The 18930-nt window shown below is 41.7% G+C and overlaps 1 protein-coding gene across 1 annotated transcript; it reads left to right on the top strand.

Moving 5' to 3' along the window:
* The first annotated feature begins 1592 nt into the window (after positions 1-1592).
* TEKT4 (tektin 4) lies at positions 1593-15876 on the top strand. The gene is made up of 7 exons (XM_055706576.1): positions 1593-1719; positions 2295-2839; positions 9829-9899; positions 11384-11527; positions 12362-12584; positions 13560-13714; positions 15462-15876. Exons 1-7 carry the CDS (start codon positions 1593-1595, stop codon positions 15679-15681), a joined length of 1485 nt encoding a protein of 494 aa, XP_055562551.1. The 3' UTR covers positions 15682-15876.
* The last annotated feature ends 3054 nt before the right edge of the window (positions 15877-18930 follow it).

The raw sequence follows: 18930 nt of genomic DNA, 5'->3' as shown, positions 1-18930 counted from the left end.
GGGCTGTGGCAAGACGCCACTAATAAAAGTTCTTTTGAAACCTTCAGAGAAAAATGCTACTTAATACCAAATTGTTACTGCCTTTATTTTCAAAAAAATTATTTCTCATACCAAGCACTTTCAATCTGAATAGCTCAGCAGGGCTTTTCCTGTAGACTTCTGTACTTTAAAAATGCAAAATTTACATAGAACATCATGCAGAGAAGGCCACAAGTAGAGGAAAGAGAAAGAAAAGTACAGGCTGGGGGTAACATAAGGTGAGAAACAGATAAGACAGTTACAGTTAAAGATGCGTGAAAAAGGAAAGAAACAAAAATGAAGTACAAAGGGAAAGCAAAAGGTGTCATTCCAGTGACTTCAGCAGTGCAAATATACCATCCACTGCTGCTGTTTAATTGGAGGGCCAATTATAAAATAATATTTGCAAAAGGGAAGGTGAAGGATTTCTTATCTCTGCTGGGACTGAATCTCCTTTTTCAACACTGTCTCTGTGGATGGCAGCCTTTGCTGGGCATGTGCTGCCAGCTGTGGCACAGGGTTGGTGGGCAGCAGCTTGCAGCCGGCGCATGACGCATCTCTTGGATGCAGGCTCTCTATCAGGGAGAACCACCTGATCTTTCTGAAGAGTGCAAGACCCCGTAGGAAAAACTACCATTGACTTTCTGTGGGTTTAGAGCAAACTCTCCAAAAGCAAACTGTCTTCTGCAGAAGTTTGTGCAGTGTATAACGGTACCTCTCAGCAGCCGGGGAGTCATTACTCCATGCCCACGGTGTGTTTGTATTATCTGCCGTGCGCACCTCGATGCAGTTCAAGCATCGCTCTCCTCAACACCCAAGGAGCCGATTAGCCTGGATGACACTGGGCGGGCTGCAGTGCACATGGCTTTTTCCTCCTTTTTATTTTCTAAATCAAAATGATATTGAATACAGAGGATCTGTCGCAGTGCAAGGACGAGAGTGCCCTCTATTGTCACTGTGCCCTCCAGCACCTTCTCTCCTTCCTAGGGCACTGAAGAGACGCCTCTTCCTCACAGGCTCTCCTTTAATTTCCTTTCCTTGTTGCACAATGATGGCAACCCCCAAAATTTAATATAATTCGAGTATAAGCTACCTGTTTCTCTCTAGGTGAAAAGTAAACAGGGAATGCTGCAGCAGCTGGATTTAATAGAATCACAGAATCATAGAACGATTTGGGTTTGGAAGGACCCCTAAAGGTCAAGTTCCAACTCCCCACAGTGGGCAGGGCCCCCTCCCACCAGCCCAGGGTGCCCCCAGCCCTGTCCAGCCTGGCCCTGAGCCCTGCCAGGGATGGGGCACCCAAAGCTGCTCTGGGCAGCCTGGGCCAGCGCCTCGCCACCCTCACAGGGAAGGATTTCTTCCTAATATCTAACCTAGAACTACTCCCTTTTAGTTTAAAGCCATTACCCCTTACCCTACAGCTACAGACCCTACTGAAGAATCTGCCCCATCTTTCTTATAAGCCTCCCTTCAAGTACTGGAAGGCCTGAAGCGCATGCACCTGATCTGTGACAAGGCCACAGTCACACAAATGGTCCTTAAGAAAGCACAGCTGGGCTTAAGAATGGAGTGAGATGCAAAAACGTGTTGAATTTAAAGGGCTCAAAACCAGCGGATGTGCAGGCCCCACGCAGGACCCCGGGGGCTCCACAGGGCCTTGCCCACCGCCCGAGGGGCTCTCTGGGCCCCGGGGCAAGCAGGGTGGGGGGTGGGTGGGGTGGGGTGGGGGAGCATGCAGCGCCTCCCCCTCGCTTCCTCTGTTTGCTGGGCAGGAACCAGACTGAAATGCTGCCAGCATCCTCTGGTATTTTCAAAACTGGAAAAAGCGTTATTGCGCGCAGGCGGTGGTTGGAGAAGTTCCTCAGCACACAGGGGAGCCAGAACGCAATCTAGAGGCTGCAGCGTCTCTTTGTTCTCACCCACACAGTCGCACATGGGAATTACAAACATTACACCACGCACAAAAGCCTGTGTGGGGAACTTCTCCCGCCCCAACCCCCGAGGGGGGGAGCGCGCCGCTCCTCCGGCCCGCCCGGCGCCGCCATGACACCGCCGTGACACCGCCAGCGCCCTCCGCGGCCCTGCTCCTTCCCGATTGGGTGGCCTCGTCGCCATAGCAACTGTGAGGCACCGAGGGGCGGGCTGTTCATCCGCTAGTCGCGTCGGGTTTCCCTTCGCAATGGGGGGACCCGCTTCCTCATTGGCTGCTGTTGTTGCCCCGGCAACGGGAGGACGCGGTGCGGCCTAGCGCGGGTCCAGGGCGTGCGCTGCGGTAGGCCCCGGCGCCGTGGCGCATCCCAGCGCCCTGCTGAGCCAGGGGCCGGCGCCGCAGGCCCTGCCTGCCTCCCACCTACCCGTGAGAGTGTGCGAGGTGGCGCGGAACACGGGGCCCGACTCCTCCAGCGGGCTGGCCATGGCCAGCTTCCGTACCGCCAAGCACCTGCTCCACGAGTGGCACCAGAGTAACGCTCATCTCTACCGCGAGGCCTTTACCGGCTGCGAGCAGGCCCAGCGCGGCCGGGCCGAGGCCAAGGAGCTGGCTGAATGTGCTGCTGCTACTGCCCAGCGCACCCAGCAGGACTCCATGACCAGCCTGGGCCAACGGCTGCAGGACATACACTTCTGGAAGGCTGAGCTCCAGAAGGAGACTGAGGACCTTGAGGCCGAGACTGGCCTGCTGGCAGCCCAGAAGCTGCGGCTGGAGAGAGCGCTTGATGCCACTGAGGTGCCCTACACCATTGCCACTGATAACCTAAAGTGTCGGGAGACGAGGCAGCCACCAGACCTGGTCAGTGATGAGGTGGAGGGAGAGTTGCTGAAGGTGAGCAGGATGTTAGGATGTTAAGCGTTGTTGGCAGCTCGCTCTTCGTGCTGCTCTGGTCTCTAAAATGATAAGCAGCTTGGTCAGTAGGTGCTAACTGCAGCTCATGAAGGTATCTTCTGATACCAGACCGAGGTCTGGTGCCCCTTCCTGGCAGCCTAGACTCTTCTGGCACTCCTAGCTTTAAGAAGGATTCTTTGAAATCTATTCTCTGTTTAAAAAGTATTTAAAATCACGAGTATGACTAGAGAACCCCAGATCCCTCCTCTCAGACCAGATCCAAACAAAATCAAAACAGAGGTTTCCTGAACCAAGATGGGCATCCTATTCTGGCATTAAACTTCTTCCAGCCTCCACTTGCTTAAAGTGCCCTCATCTCTGCAGGTTACACTTTAAAAATGCAGTACCCAATAAGCAGACTATTCAGGACCAGTGAAACGCTCCTTGCCTGTTTCCGTGCTCAAGCTGTCCAAATCTGTCAGTCTCTGCCATTACCTTTTACTACCGAGTCTGATGCTGTAGTCTTGCCAGGGTTCATGACAAAGTAGTGATTCAACACTGTACTACAGTGTCACACAAACCATCATTTTAAGTCTCCTGCAGGGCGGTACAATGAAGAGTGCATTGTAGTCGTGTGACACATGCATGAAATGATAGCTCCAGGCAAGCTGCGGGGCACAGACATGGTGTTTCTGACAGTTCAACAAACCTGAGACACTCCTGAAATTTGCTTGAGCCTTTTCCTCCCATAGAGGACTCCAGCTGATCCCAGTTTATCTGTCACTGAGATCCAGCACTGCATGTAGATTGCTTTCAAAGCTGATGTAATTATTGTGGCTGCACAGGGTACAAGGGACAGATTCTGGGTCATTTTTCATTCAGGAATGATACATATTGTAGTTTCCCACAAATAATGGTTATTTGCCTGTGGCCTTGAATATCCTATCAAAGTTGATTCATGATGAGTTACTGATTAAACCCGATGATTAATTTTTGTTGTCAGAAAAATGCTGAAGAAACTTATATAGTTGTTGGCATGATAGCATTTAGCACAATAGTTTTTAGCAATATTTTGAATAGGAATTGTGTGCAATTGCTGAATTGTATTCAGTATTTAAGAGGCCATTCCAGTCAAAAATATAAGCATGTGAGAGTCAGTGTATAGGATATTTCAGTGTGTGAATTGTTACAAAATTCAGATTACAGAAAATAAATTATTTTCATCAGCTGCTGGTATTTTAGAGGAATCATGAAGTGTAAGATTTACCAAAGAAAATAATTTTCTGGCAGGATTTCTCTCCTGTATTTCTTTCCCCCTGATCTCAGAGAATAGTTTGTTCATTGCTCAGAAGTCCATCTGCTGCTGCTGCTGCTAATTCTTCACCTGAAATTGTGATTGTGTGCTTGTGACGACAGACCATCAACAGCCAAGAGGGATGTCACCAAAAAAGAATGATGTGAGTTCAGATGAGGCGTGTATACCGGCAGCAGATGGACTCTTGAGAAATGAAGATTTTGTTGCCATGCCAATGACCTTTGCAGTGCAGAAGGAAGAGGAGTACATAACATCAGAGGAAATCCTTCCCATTTTCACAGAGGAATAGATTTTATGGCACGAATGTTTGCAAATAGATGTTAAAATGTGCCCTCTGTGGCTTTGCTAGCTCTTTAAGCTGCAGCTATACTCTATACTGCTTTCACAGTAAGAAATCAGATGGTACCGTGTATTTCTTATTCTCTCCAAAACTGACTAATAATTCTTGACACTTGGAGCTGTTCTTCCAGCTCCAGTTCACTGTGCAGATTTCCAAGTTAATGGTCCAGTTCACTGGTAGCTCTGTGTTACAACATTTGCTTATTTGGAGGGTATGCAAATTTTATCACTAAAGTGCTGACATACTTTTTCTGGATGTTGCTTACTTGACCAGTCACTTTCTAATTCTAACCCTCTTAAGAAATAGTAATGCAAAGGAGGAATTCTCTTCCCATGCAAAAACTGAGAAAAAGAAAGAGTTTCCAAAAGCCAGCTGTGTTAGGAAACGGACATTCTTTTCCTTGCAGCTTTAATTACACAGTTAATTGATATTCTAGGGCATTTCCCTTCCCTTGAAATTCTTCCTCTCCTACTAGCAGCCCAGCCTTGTGTTGGCATCGTTCTCTGGTGTCTTTGCCATGTTCCTGTCAGCTGCCATGGACACATGCATGGGGGAATCTGCAGCTGAGGGAAGGGCATGCCTGGGCAAGGGTCTGCCTTTCACATTGTCATGGAAAAGCTTTTCGTAGGACATAGGTTTCGATCCTGCTTTCAGCTTTCTGCAGCAATGAAGAACATTTCCCAGTTGCCAGAGCATCCTGCTGAGATAATCACCTTTCAGCAGCCCCTTGGCAGATGACATTTAAAGAGACAAGATCAAATACACAATACAAGCAGTTTTGAGTCTCTACATGTAATTGCACTTTTATTATCTGTTCAGTAGGATTCACTTAAGATGACTCACAAAGAAAACAGAAGTGTCTCTGGTGAAGGTTTTATGCATCCAGATATTTGGGCTTTGCCTGTTTTTTGGCACACTGTCTATTTTTTTAGGGAGTTTTGGTTCCAACTCATCTGTCCTATTTGCTTTGCAGTATGGAGTCATATTTAGATCACCCATTGTGATATGTACCCCAACTAAATAGCCACTGCTGGAATGAAGGATGAGGGTATTTAAGTGAAAGCTTCTCACATGCATAGTAAAATCAGCTGTTACTCAGAAGTTCATGGACTCCACTTAACAGCATATTAATCTTTCCTTAATGCAGTTCTGTTTAAAAAAAGAAGCAGCAGACAGACACAACTGTTTTTCCAGTAAAGAAGGATCTTTGACGACTAGAAAGAAGATAAAATCTCTCAAATAGAATAATTTTATTTCTTTGTGCTGCTGCATTTGCTGTAGTTGAATTCATAAAAAAGCAGTGCATGCATATGTTTCATATGAGGTTTTTGACTTTCATAACCCCTATGACATCTCTGAATCCCCTTTGCATCAGTTTAATGACAGTTCAGTATGTTTATGTGCACACATTTAATATTGAAAATGTAAGCCCTAGCAAAGGACTTGCCACATGGTGATATACTGTCAATAAATCATGTTTCAGCTGCATATTTACTGCATTTCAAGGTTATTTCCGCATGTCCAGTGTCCAGACTCATTAGCTGAGAGCCAGATATGTCTGTGGAATAAGTGGAAGTACTTACATTTATGCAATTTTTTTACCCTAGGCTCAGAGTGTTGATTTGTTGTGTGTTTGCTTCAACAATGAAGTCATCCCCAGCTATTCCCTGATGCTGAATACAAAAGCATTAGCCAAGATCCTGTCAACTGTGAAAAATTAAAGTTTAAAAAAGTGGAGAAAGGATGCATATGTATGTATTCCTGCAGACTGCAATAATGAGGCAAGGAAAACAACAGAATACCATTTCCAAACACTGTGATCTGTAGCTTTGCCAAGCGAACCAGTCCACAGTAGGACAGTCCTGTACACAAACAACTTGGTTAAGAGTGCAGTGCTTATTTTCAACATCTGCAAATCATAGATTTTGAAGTAACTCTTGGTGACCAGCAGGAAAAAGGCCAGTCACAGAGCTTAGATTTTAAAGACTTGTTACCTGCTTTCACTCCCAGCTGTAATGAATAATGGTCTTCCTGTTGCACGCCGTGTGGGGGTCTAAATCTAGTGAGAGCTGTAAGCTATCTTGCTTATATTTGCTGTGCTGATGTGTGGGACATCTGGTGTCATGTTGTTACTGATGGATGGATGCAACTGGATTTGTAATCGAGGGTGACTGCACAGCCTCTCTCACGGGGTTCTACCAGTTCTTCTTAACTGCTCTCACTGTGTCATTCTGGCCCGGGGAGTATTTAAACATTGCTGACATCTGCAAGTCACTGATGTAAAAAGTCAAGCTGCAAAAAACCTGAATTTGTAAATTCATGGAAGGCATAAGCATCTGCTCTTAAATGTTTTCTTTGCACCATTAGTTAGACGCTTACAAAGTCATGAACTGGGATGGTTTTATCACTAGATTTGAGTAAAATCTAACTTTTGCATCATAAACATTAAATACTGTAATAAAGTAAATGGCACGCTAAGCTATAAAATGTTCTCTCCCTGTTAATTGACAACCATTTATAATAACAGAGGTTTATTATTAGTAGTAACTGTGGAGAAGGCCGCTGAGAAGAGCCAAGATCACTTCAGATTTGACAGTATTTCATTTTAATAGACAGCACATGAATACATATATGGGAAAAATAAGGAGAGAAAAAAGATGTTTCATCCACCGAGTCCTCTCGTGAACTGAAGAAATGCAAATCTCAGTTAATGTCCCCGGAACCAGAGATGCTGCTAGCTACTAAAGCTCTTTCATTTGCTTTTCCTCTCTTAATGCGGGCTGGGCCTTCACATGAATTGCCAACAGTTTGCTGCACATACTGCATAAAGGTCATCTATTCTGCCACGTGCTAAACCCCAGATCTGCCCCCAGGATTTTAATGTGGAATCCCCCACATTTTTATGGCTGAAATCACAACTGGGGAGAGCTGTGCTTCTGGCTGCAGCTTCCTCTGCCATGGTTATTGATGGAATTTACTCGGCAAAGAATATGTGAAGGCGCAGACCCGGCATTTTATAAGTTCTCCACGTGGGGTATGAGGTTCCCAGCTCCTGCTCCTCTGCAGGTGGTGCTGCCCGACAGGCATTCGTCAAGTGTGGACCTTCTCCCACATCAGTCCTGTCAGCCAGCCACAGCTGTGGGTGGGCAGCAGGCTGGATTGGACCGTGATGGCTAACAGTACGGCCAGGACTGTGGGACCTCGATAAAGGGATCTTAATCTTCAGCCTAGTACCACAGCTCCTCCCAGCTATACAATCTAACTTTTAAACTGTTTTGAAAGTTCAGAAAAATCATTTAGTAAATAAGCATTGAAAATTCATTGCTATTTGCACCTGCTTATTCACTCTTAATTAGTATTAGACTGTCATTAATTATGAGAACTATAACTTCAGTTTTAAATGTCGTATTTGAATGCGTATCTCCTCAAGAGGGAATCCATTTTTAAATTTTATCTTAGGTCATTCAACAAGGGAATTCTTTGTTTTTGTATTGTTTCACTCTTTCCGTGTGAGAGACCTTAATTGCTAAAGGAAGGCTTTTCTCATTCAAAATGGCACACATTACTCACAGGAAACTGGCTGTCTCTTTATTTACATGGAGACTGACTATGCAACACAAAATAGTATCAATTACTATAAATGTAATTTCGAGTGCTGGATCTTTCTAACCCTTTAAAATCCTTTTGAGTTTTTACTTTGACAACTCAGCTATTGCAATGCTTCCTCCCTGCAGAAAGTGAGTTTTAGTGTTTCCACAGTTTGTAAAATGATACCTGCAGCTATGTATTTACTTTAATGTGCTGTTTTAGAGCCTTAAAAATAATTTTTCTTTCCAATCATGATTGTCCTTTTCCATTCAGAATAAAACGATCTTTTTTATGGTCCCTGTTGGTTTCTTATGATGGAGAAACTGACACTGCAGGGACATATGCACTCATTTACTTGTCAAAAACAGCACAAGGATCAACGAGGGCCAGCAGTGTTCTGGGAATAGAGTTTATTAGTAAGTATATACTCCCTTAGCTGTCATTGGATGACTGTCGTTGATGTAAACCAGCAAAATTAATTAGGAGTTTTTCATATACAAAACGTTTTTAATATCCGAATCTCAAATATTAAATTCCTTTAAATAATATAAAAGAAAATTCTTGCTGGACTGGCTTTTATATAATAATATGTAATCACCAGGTCAGTAAAGTCACTTCATAGAGCATTGATATTTAATCCCTAAAGCAGCATTATTGCAGTCAAAGATGAACACCAAGTAGTTTTTGTTCAACAAGAGATTGTTAGAAAGTATGGTCTTTTTTGGTTTGATCATGTTTGTGTTGAAATGACCATTCTTGCTAAAACCAGCTTGAGCTGAAACTTCAGGCAGTGGGTCCATTATCAAGGTGAGGCAAAGCTTTGTGACTTTGAGCAGTCAGCCTTGCAACTCAGAGGACATTAACCCCTCAAACAACATCAAGTATTTGAGATACCTCTGCAGTCCTCGATACTGTCCATCACCAGAGGGAAAAAGAATTCTGGAATAAATTTATCTAATAAAAAAAATCAAAGCTGTAAGCGTCCTTTGGTTTATATTATGACAGCTTTCCTATACCTGCTGAAGCAGACAATAGCCATTTAAATCATTGGGTAGTAACTTCTATTTTTAGTTAATACAAAGCACTGAAAGGAGGCAGGAAAGTAGAAAATTGTGATACTGCCACTTCTTTATGTTAAATAGCACCTTATCACCATACGTCAGGCAAACTGTATTTTTGGAGATCTGCAGGAATCTGATGGGAAGCCTCTCCCTTGCATACAGATAAAAACACGTAACTACAGAACATGGCAGCGGGCTCTGAAGGTACCTGCAAGGACTCAGCAGGTTCTGGAAGCCAGTGTCTTGCCAGAGAAGCTGATCTGTTGTATCATATCCCTGCACAAGGCAGCAGCCCCTGACATCTGAGTTTGTACTTGTGGGGCAGACAGTGTCCTGCTCAGTTTTAAAGTGGCACCTTGTGTTTGTGCAAGGCAGTGGTCTCCTGCTGAGCATGATGCTGTTGCCTTATTTTTTGCCTACTTCAAGACTATGCAGGTAATTCAGATATTCTGTTTAATCTGATAGGCATTAGAAGTATTCCAAGTATTGCTGCCACCTTAGACTGATAGCTGAGTTACCTCAATATCTGCTAACTCCTTGGAACATCGTGTCTTTCAATAATAGGATAAGAGTGGGTAATGAATGGAAGATTTAAGTATTTATCCACTACCATTGATATCAGATTGCTGTGCAGGATAGTATGTGCTGCTCTGGATATCACAGAAGTCTCAATGTTTTTATCTAGGAAGCTGAACTTATCAGAAATATCCAGGAGCTTTTGAAAAGAACTTTGACGCAAGCTGCTAACCAGATGCGGTAAGATGTTTTTCACGATTGGTTAGTAGCTAATTTATATAGCCAAATAATACCTGGCATATAGTGGTACAATGACCAGTGGATAAAGATCTTACCAATGCCAGGCTTATGAGCCATATGAAGTCTATTTAAACCTGAAAAGAGGTACTCGGTGATAAAAATTCAGGATTTTCAGGTAGGGTAAGGTAACGTAAGAGGCATGCCATAAAGCCATGCTTTGTATTTTCAGTCCTCGTTTCCAGTACGTGCATTCAGTTCTCTAATTTTCCAACACTGAATTTAAATGCAATAAAAGTATTATCTGGATATCACTCTGTCTTGGTGCACCGCGTGATATATTTGAGTACAGGGTCTTTTATAATAATTTGTCTGATCAAAGGGCCTTTTCAAGATGAGTTTTTTGCCTCCAGATGTCAGTATGAACTCACTCTACCTCCTGTATCGGTATGGATGTTCATCGCATTTCAAAAGGAATATTTGCTTTTAATTTAGAACGAGCCCTTTGGAAAGATGTTACCTGAATCCTAAGGTGCATAAATATGAAGGTTTTAACTGCTGGAAAGCTTGATATTTTAGGTTTTTTAAATGTTTTAAACTGCTCCAGTTTATGCTATTCTACCAGATACAATGAAATATTGTTTTTAGAAAAACTGTCTATAAACACAAAATAAAGTAGTTCTGTTACATCAGTTAGAGTATGAGAGGAGTCTGTTGGGTTTAGGTTTGTGCTGTTTATGATTAAGATCATTTTAATACTACATAGTATCATCGTTTAGTATTGTTGGCCAGCAGAGTATTTAATTTCTTAGGTGAGAGTGACATCTGGTGTTAGCAGTTTATAACGGCCCCACTCTTTTGTAATCTGCAGTCATTCTAATTAAGTGATGTGACTCACTATTGACATCAAAGCAGCATTTTGAAACTTTGCATATCATTGTACTTGTATCTTCCAATGAGAAATTACACTGTGTGCTAGAGTCTTTGAAAGGCTAGATAGGAGGGCTGGGAGAACGGTATAGTGTTACTTTATGGAGGTCTTAAATTTGAGTCACACTCAATGTACTAGTGAAGGACCAGGATGAGTCTTCTGCTACCTCATGTCTTGTCATGGGAAGAGTGTTCTGTTGGGCAAGCCTCCTACCTATTCTCCCCATAACAACATTGAAAAAAATCCTCTGTGTTGTAGTATTATTACATAAAATCCCAAGTTCAGCCTCTCCTTTGCCTCAGGCTGTAAGAGCTGCAAGCCTTCAGCAGGCACAGAACAGCACTGAAAGTCTAGGGTAGTGAATAACACATCAAGCTTACTGTCCTTCTAACAGATAGTTGTGGGAGAGAGAGTTTGGTTAGGATTTTCAAGACAAAAAGGAAAGTTTATGTTCTTACTGCTCTTTGAAAGACAAAGCCTAGCTTCACAAATGTCTGTGATGGTTTTGCTAATTGTATTGTTTTACACTAACCATGTCATAATAATGACTTTTCAGATTAAACCAAGATCACAAAGAGATCTGCGAAATGGACTGGTCAGACAAAGTTGAAACATACAACATTGATGATAAATGTGGAAGATACAGTAACCAGAGCACCAACATCCAGTTCCATCCTCATTCAGTGAAGTTTGAAGAGAGGTGGGTAGTTACTGTCATTATCCTCCACAAATAACTCTGGTAAGATACAATACATCCTTTGTGTCAGTGAAAGCTGTCATGCTGGTCTGAATCAAAGTTCTTTGGACATACAGTGTCATAGCATTAATGTCATACTTACATGGATAGTAAAAGTAGTGCTACCACCTCAGCATGGCATACAACTGATGGCAAAGTTGCTTCACCACATGCCAGCTGAACTTGTACAAGTTTTTCTTGGAAATAATTGGCTTTATACATGTAAAGGCTGATTTGAATCCGATTGAGATTTACCATTTGACATCAGCAGGCATGCCATTCTTTCAGGATTACTATTTCAATAAATCTTGCTGCTTCCCCCTCCCATTTCAGGCAGTGTTCATATGATGCAGTGTCCCAAGTGCTATGTAGTTCCTTCTGCTGCTCAACATGGCCCAGTATAACCAGAGGTGATCTTTCTTTTTGTTTCAAAGTAGACAGAAACTGTAAAGCTTGACTATATTCATGTGTTTATTTGCTAGTGACTTAACAGTTTGTGCATTGCTTTTTGACTTGGTAGTATTAGCTACAGATGGAAGAACTTTGGATGATTTTGTGTCATATATTACTTCCCTCAGAAGCTGCAAGATGAATGAGAGTTTATTAATATAAATATTAATAAAAGGAAAAGGATTATTCTTCTTCCTTCATGTTAAGTCTAGACTGCATGCAACAGCAAAAACAAATGGAGGTTGAAAACAATTCTGCAGGGAGAGAACCAGCTTCAGATTGTCTTTAAGGGCAACTTGACCAAAAGAGCAAGGTTCATATTTGTGTACCATTCACCTCTTCTTCCAGTGCCTCAACGCCAGAGACATGGGCCAAGTTCAGTCATGACAACATCTATAGGGCAGAACAAGAAAAACTGGCTTCCATCAGTCTTCGTGCCTTGATTGACAATATTCTTCATGACGTATCTGAGGACCTGAGGATGCAAAGCGCTGCTGTTAATGAGGCTTTTGCCAAACACTGTGAGGAGCTGGACGATGCAAAACACAAACTAGAGCATCATTTGAAAAATGTAAGTGTTATTTTTTGAATGCTGTCTATAGGCATGATAGTCTCTTTTGAGAAGATCATGGTAGATCTGTCCTCTAGAAAAAAATGTCTTACTGTCAGGTATTGAATGCTGTTTTGTGTCAGCTTAGTATCTGTAAGAGTCTTCAGAGCTGGATTGTGGCCCGATTCAGCTTTTTCTGCTTCTGTGCTTCTCTAAACAAGAGATGGACTTAAATATGGAGAAAATTAAACACTTTCTTCCACATCTGGCTGAACTAAAACCTAAAACTGTGTGATCGAGGAGCTGATCTTTGGGCCAGGATTGCCAGGCTAGCCTGGTTATTGCTTGTATGGAATGAAAGCCATGCTGTGCTGCAGTAGTAGCAGCAGCAGCAGTTCCTGGCAAGTGATGAGAGCATCTCCAGCCTCTGCCCCTTCTCCTGTGTGGAGCAGCACCTACTTCTGTGTTAGGCCATTGGCAAGTGTGGAAAAAATAGCCATCCTTATCATCTGTTGGATAATGACAGCTCGGTAGACTTTTATTTTTTGCATGGGTGTCAGTGGTTATGAGGGAGAAGGGATTCAGAATTTCATGTCTTTTCCATTTTCTTCACTAATGCCAGAAATACATGCATTTCCAAGTTCATCAGCAGTTCCCAATCTCACTCAAAATTACTTTATTTTTAAAATATAATTTACAGTTAAAAATTTACAGTTAAAAGCAATGCATGGAGGTGGGATGTGTTGTCAGGAAACATGGAAGAGTTTTTGAACAGGCTGCAGAATATTTTCTGCTTCTTTTTAGACCAAAGATCAAATACACAGCTTAGTGGTAGAACTAAAGATGTCAAAACCACCTTTGTACTTCTATTTCTTCTATATTTTGGCCAAGTAAGAGGTCAAGACTACAACTGATTCACTAGGACCATGAACAGCATGCACAGACACAATATGTATCTTTTTTTAAACAGTTCTTTTTCTTGATTATCCTCTTTAGATCCTTAAAGAGATTGGAGAACAAGAAGCTAATATTGCTGCTCTCAAACAAACTATCAAAGACAAAGAAGCCCCGATGAAAGTTGCTCAAACAAGGCTGTATGACAGGTCTTTCAGGCCCAATGTAGAGCTCTGCAGAGATGAAGCACAGTTCAGGTAAACACTATTAAACAAGTCCTCCAGGGTGTCTGTTCTACCCAGAAGTGATGTTAGACAGTTTTTGCACTTTTTATCGGTGATGTGTAGCCTTTAGCTTTTATTGCTAGATTTGATTCTGATATAAGTCAGAAATAATTCAATTGACCGAAATCACTATGAGGAAGATACCATTTTAATCTAATGAAGGGGTCCTCAAACAACGGCCCGCAGGCCGGATACAGCCCCCCTCAATCCGGCCCCCGGTATTTAGAGACCCCCTCGCCGCCCCCCTCCACCCGCCCTGCCGGGGGTTGGGGGGGGAATCCAAGCAGCCGCAGATGACTGCCTGCCACTTCATCCGCACGCCGGCCCCCTGGTTAAAAAGTTTGAGGACCCCTGATAATGTATTGACAAATAGAAGTGCTATAGGCTCAATTCTGCCTTTTGTCTCTACGCTTTCTTCTCTGAACTGTGTGGTTTCTTTTTTTATTTAAATGAGCCAAAAAAATACAACAGCAGGTCGATCACTTGCAACCCTTTTGCTGTTAGCCAAAGTTCACCACGAGGTGGACCATGTGCCCAAAGAATTACGCTTTGCTGCCGAGAATATAAATGGGCTGCACATACTCATAGTCTGAGAGGAGTCCTCAGTATTGTGAAGCATTGGGCTGGTGGCATTTGATTTTCAGTAATAATCCGTTTTAAAACTGGGGGTCAACAAATCCTTTCAAATTAAAGGTCTGAATGTCACATTTGTCAGTTTTGATCTCATTATAAGCTTTGTAATTGATTCTCCTCCTTCACATTTTCCTATCCTTAGGAAAAGTGGGGAATCAGCTTTTGCGGGCTTACAGTATCCTTGTAGCTCAGGTGCCTACCCTGCAAAGCCAATATGCTGTTCTTTAGACAGCAAGGAAGAAGTTATAATTAATCCAGATGTGTTATAGCAGCTCAGGCACCCTCATTTAAGGTCCCGCTTCAGCAGACCATGTATGTGCAGTATGTGCACGGCATTTAGTGGGATTTAGGGACACATGCAAGTCCTTTGCTGAATGGGCATGTGTTTAATTGCCAGGCTTATACTGTTTGTAGTTACTCAGTTTGCACAGCACATAGGGATCTTGTTTTCCCAGGAAGTAAATATGTGCCTTCTCTGCAGGCAGATTGCAGTAAAGCACCTGACCCCCACTGACTTTTAATTGAAATGATGTGCTGCTTAGAAATGGTTTGCTGCTTGTTTTAAAATGCTTCTTTTTAATTTTTTTTCAAAATTTTTTAAATTTTTTAAAATTCTTTTAATTTTGTTTTTAATATGCTTCTACTTCTTTAAAAGCTTATCTGCTTTTGAAGTAAAGACTGTTTTCTGATCTCTGGTGCAAGTATCATCTTTAATACTTCAGTTTTATACCAGTGAACAAAACACTGATCCAGTCAAACTGGACTTACCTAACAGTTTTTGCTCTGTAATTCTTAGTACAAGTGTCCTACGCAGTGGGAAAGGATGAGGATGGATAGGTCCACTGTGCTTAGTGGTAAAAGACGTTCTTGGTACTACTGAAATCATGGCAGACTTCTGTACAGAAGCTGTGAAAACGAACGCTGCTTTTGACCAAGTATGTGTATGCAGAACCTCTCTGAGGTCCTTCGTTGTTGAGTATTGTGATTCTATGGCTGTTGGTCTTCATTCCCATTACAGTTCTTATATTTTTTTGAACACCAACTGGCTACAGCTCTTTTTTTTATTACTTAACATAATTCTGTTCAGGTTGATCAGTGAAGTTGAAGAGCTAACGGAGTCCGTTGAATCCCTGAAGAAAAAACTGCTGGAATCTGAACAGTCTCTGAGGAACCTGGAAGACACACGGATGAATTTAGAAAAAGAAATAGCTGTGAAAACAAACAGTATTTTTATTGATAGACAAAAGTGCATGGCCCACCGCACACACGACTCCCTTATTCTTAAATTAGCAGGTTACCAGCAGTAATCTCAGTACGAACTATGCAAAGTCTGAAAGAAAAATGTAATCTAGGATCTCTCATATAAAATACATGGATGGTGTTATACACAGAAGTACTGTATTCACTGTATTTTCTTCTATTTGGGTTAAAATGCATTAGTTTAGCATTATGGTGGGCTTTGAGTCTTGTCTTTAAAAGTTCTGTAAAACCTTGCCTGTGAAAGTATAGTGAGTTTAGAGCACAGCTTACAGGTAATTCATTACATCTAGAATGTATCTATATCATAGATGCATAATTTATACCGTACGTACTATTTGGGATTTTTACTCTAGTAAGAGAATATATTGAGTGAATATTGATTGTGAATAATAATGATAGAGGCAGGTGCAGATAGAACATTTATAGCTTGCTAGCATTTTCAGGCAGCCTGAAATGACAGCAGTGAAACTGCTTGCCTGACAGATCACATGATCAGCAAGGAAACAGATGAAAAACTTCTAAGCTGCTCAAACATTATTCATTAAAAAAAAGCCACAACAGTTTGTACAGGTTAAATGACAGTCTGCCTGTTGGTAAAAACACTGCCAGCCCGTGACACCTGCGTGTGTAATCTGAAAATCAGTCCAGGGATTTTTAACCTTCAAGTCAATAAAGTTTAGATTTTTTTCAGAAAAAAAGAAACCAAACAACCCTAACCAGCTTGTGAGTAGCAATTGTGACTTTCAACTTAAGCACATAGATGTTGAATTGGGCTCTTGAGCTGTTCCAGCTATTCCCTGGAAGCAAGGCATGTGTTTGAATTATTACTCATAATGGAGAGCACATCAGATTCATCTACTCCAGGAGAGCAATGTAACAAATGTCATTCATCCATTAGCTTAGTAGGCCACTTGGTTAAATATGTGACATGTCAAAAAAGGGGAGAAGATGACACAGAACACAATTCCATTATGGTTTCCCATATTACAGGTATTTACTTTTAAAAAGCAGCTGAGAAAAAAATCCTCAAAAAGCAAAACACACAAAAAAAAAAACCTAGCAAGTGTACATTTGTGAATAACCCTGCTCTGTTAACCAGAGAGGAGAGGCCATTAGCCTATCTGTTTTTCTCACAGACAGCTATTTGTATTATCTTAACTCAGGATGTGCAGAGCACTATTCAGCAATTGTCCTACTGCTAAAAGCCACTACCTTTTCTTTGAAAACCAGCTGCGTCATGAGGGCTTTTGACCCAAGCTTCTGTTTTACAGGCTTTGTGTTCAAGAGTTTTGTTTTGCCTTTTCAATAGATTTTCTCTTTGTGATTGTATTTTTATAGTCCAGATGCCGAATCCTTATTGGAGAGAAATGACATGTAAATTAAAAATAAATAAATAAAAAAGTAGCTCTACTGTGCTTTTCTATGCAAGGGACTTAAAACAGTTACTGAAGATTATTGTTGCAGACTGAACACATTATCCTTCATCCTGCCTTTCTTAAAACACCTTCAGCACCTTTCTTATTGGCAGCATATTCTAGCCTGTTGGTCGTGCTCAGATCATACAGCCTAATCGGTGCATCACACACCTTGTGTGCAACTACGCAACTGCACGGTTGTGTATAAAACTGACTTTAGCTCCACCAGAAGAGTGAAACACTGTAAAGGGTGGTCCAGTATTCACAGCTGTGGTGTTAAAAGAGTTTTGGTCATTTAGCCCCAACCTCTAGCCAGTGCTGCTTGTTTGGTCACGTGCACACACAGAATAGTGGGGGGAATAAGACAATGAACCAGGCTTTATTCCGATGGGAATATTCACAGAAACCTTTCAGAAAGCAGCAATGTGTTCAAATTGACCTTACTCACCCACTAAAGAAAGTCGAATCAAAGAGGAATGTGGGTTATGATGGGATATAGCAGGTGGGATCAGGAGAATATGCAGCTCAGGACCCAAAACTATTATTTTGATTCAAGAGTTTTGCATTAGAGAGAGGAAAGGAAAAATGCTGTCAACTCGGAGACTGTGCTGAGTACAAATAACCTTATGTCCTGTGTGGGGTTGTAAATGGAGCTTTCCCTAATCAAAGCCTATCAGTCTAATTTACCTTTGGAACTAAATTAGTCTGCCCTTGCTTCAGGCCTATCAAGGAACATCCTGCTCTGGTGGTAGAGTGTAATCACTGCCCTATTCACATGGTGATAGATGAGTATGAGCCAGTTGTAAGAGTGAGAATCAGACGGAATAGCTTCAAGTTTCAGTAATTATTTTTTTCTTTAATTACTGATTAAAAAAAATAATAATTAAAGCCACTGCTCTAGCATGTAAATATGTTTTTATATATTTTTAATAATTCATTCTTAAGCTGAGAATTTCCCCAGAACTGTTTTAAAACATGTTTTAGCTGGCTCTTGTGTGAGCTGGAATCACAGGTGAGCTAGAGCTGCCAATTGTCTTGAGCGCGACTTGCTAATCTGTATGAAAAGTGTGGACTTTTTTCGCCTCTTTAGGATTATTTTGTTTATTAACCTGAGAGATTTCTGGTTATGAAGGCAAGGTTTAATTTCTGGAAAGTCTGAGAGTTTTCTCATCTGCTTACAGATAGAGGAAGGAATTAATGGTGTGATAAATGATACCTTATAATGCCTGGTACAGCAACTTCAGGAAAAGGCAGGAGTGAAGACCCATTAAAAACTTATTTGTTTCTTAAGAGCAGATGACTGGAAGGGGAGCAAAGAAGGTTACAGAGAATGGGATATAATACCTGTGAAGTGTTATCATGAATAATTGATTTTCTCCAAGACTGAAGCTTAGAACTACTGTCTAATAATTTCAACCTTGTATGGTGTCACAGGTCACTAACAAAGTCAGTACCAAAGTGGCAGACACCTGCACCAAGATGCCCAGGTGAGATTTTTCAGAAGACTCTGTCTCTCCTGACACATGGTACAAAGAATATCTGCTTAAAATATTAATCTGTAATTCAATCTACATAGTAAATAGCCATAAGGACAGCCAGCCCTGTCTTAAAGAAGAGATCTGAACATGGGCAGTTTTTTCTATTGTTCTTCAACATTCTGTTTGAGGTAATTTGCAGCATAATTACAAAATAACCTGCAGCGAAATGGAAATTATTTTAAAATCTTTTCCTGAGCAATTTTTCCAAGTAATTTCTGGCTAGTCACTTAGTTCTGCTGGCCTCTCTCAAGTAAATTGCATCCCAACATCAGTCTTAGCAGTAATGAAACTCACAGTAACAACTTTAGGCTATATTCAGTGCTCATTAGTGGCCTGTTTCATT

This window comes from Falco cherrug, chromosome 4 (assembly GCF_023634085.1).
Source record: "Falco cherrug isolate bFalChe1 chromosome 4, bFalChe1.pri, whole genome shotgun sequence".
NCBI classification, from domain to species: Eukaryota; Metazoa; Chordata; class Aves; order Falconiformes; family Falconidae; genus Falco; species Falco cherrug.
Note: the sequence above shows the minus strand (reverse complement) of the source record. Positions and strands in the feature narration are given on the sequence as shown.

What these genes read in the sequence shown, in the direction of transcription:
- TEKT4 (XM_055706576.1), top strand. Translation starts at nt 1,593, where the DNA reads ATGCAAAAACGTGTTGAATTTAAAGGGCTCAAAACCAGCGGATGTGCA. An exon ending in CAAGCTGCTAACCAGATGCG is followed by an intron (nt 9,900 to 11,383) that starts GTAAGATGTTTT and finishes ATGACTTTTCAG; the next exon opens with ATTAAACCAAGATCACAAAG. An exon ending in TCAGTGAAGTTTGAAGAGAG is followed by an intron (nt 11,528 to 12,361) that starts GTGGGTAGTTAC and finishes CTCTTCTTCCAG; the next exon opens with TGCCTCAACGCCAGAGACAT.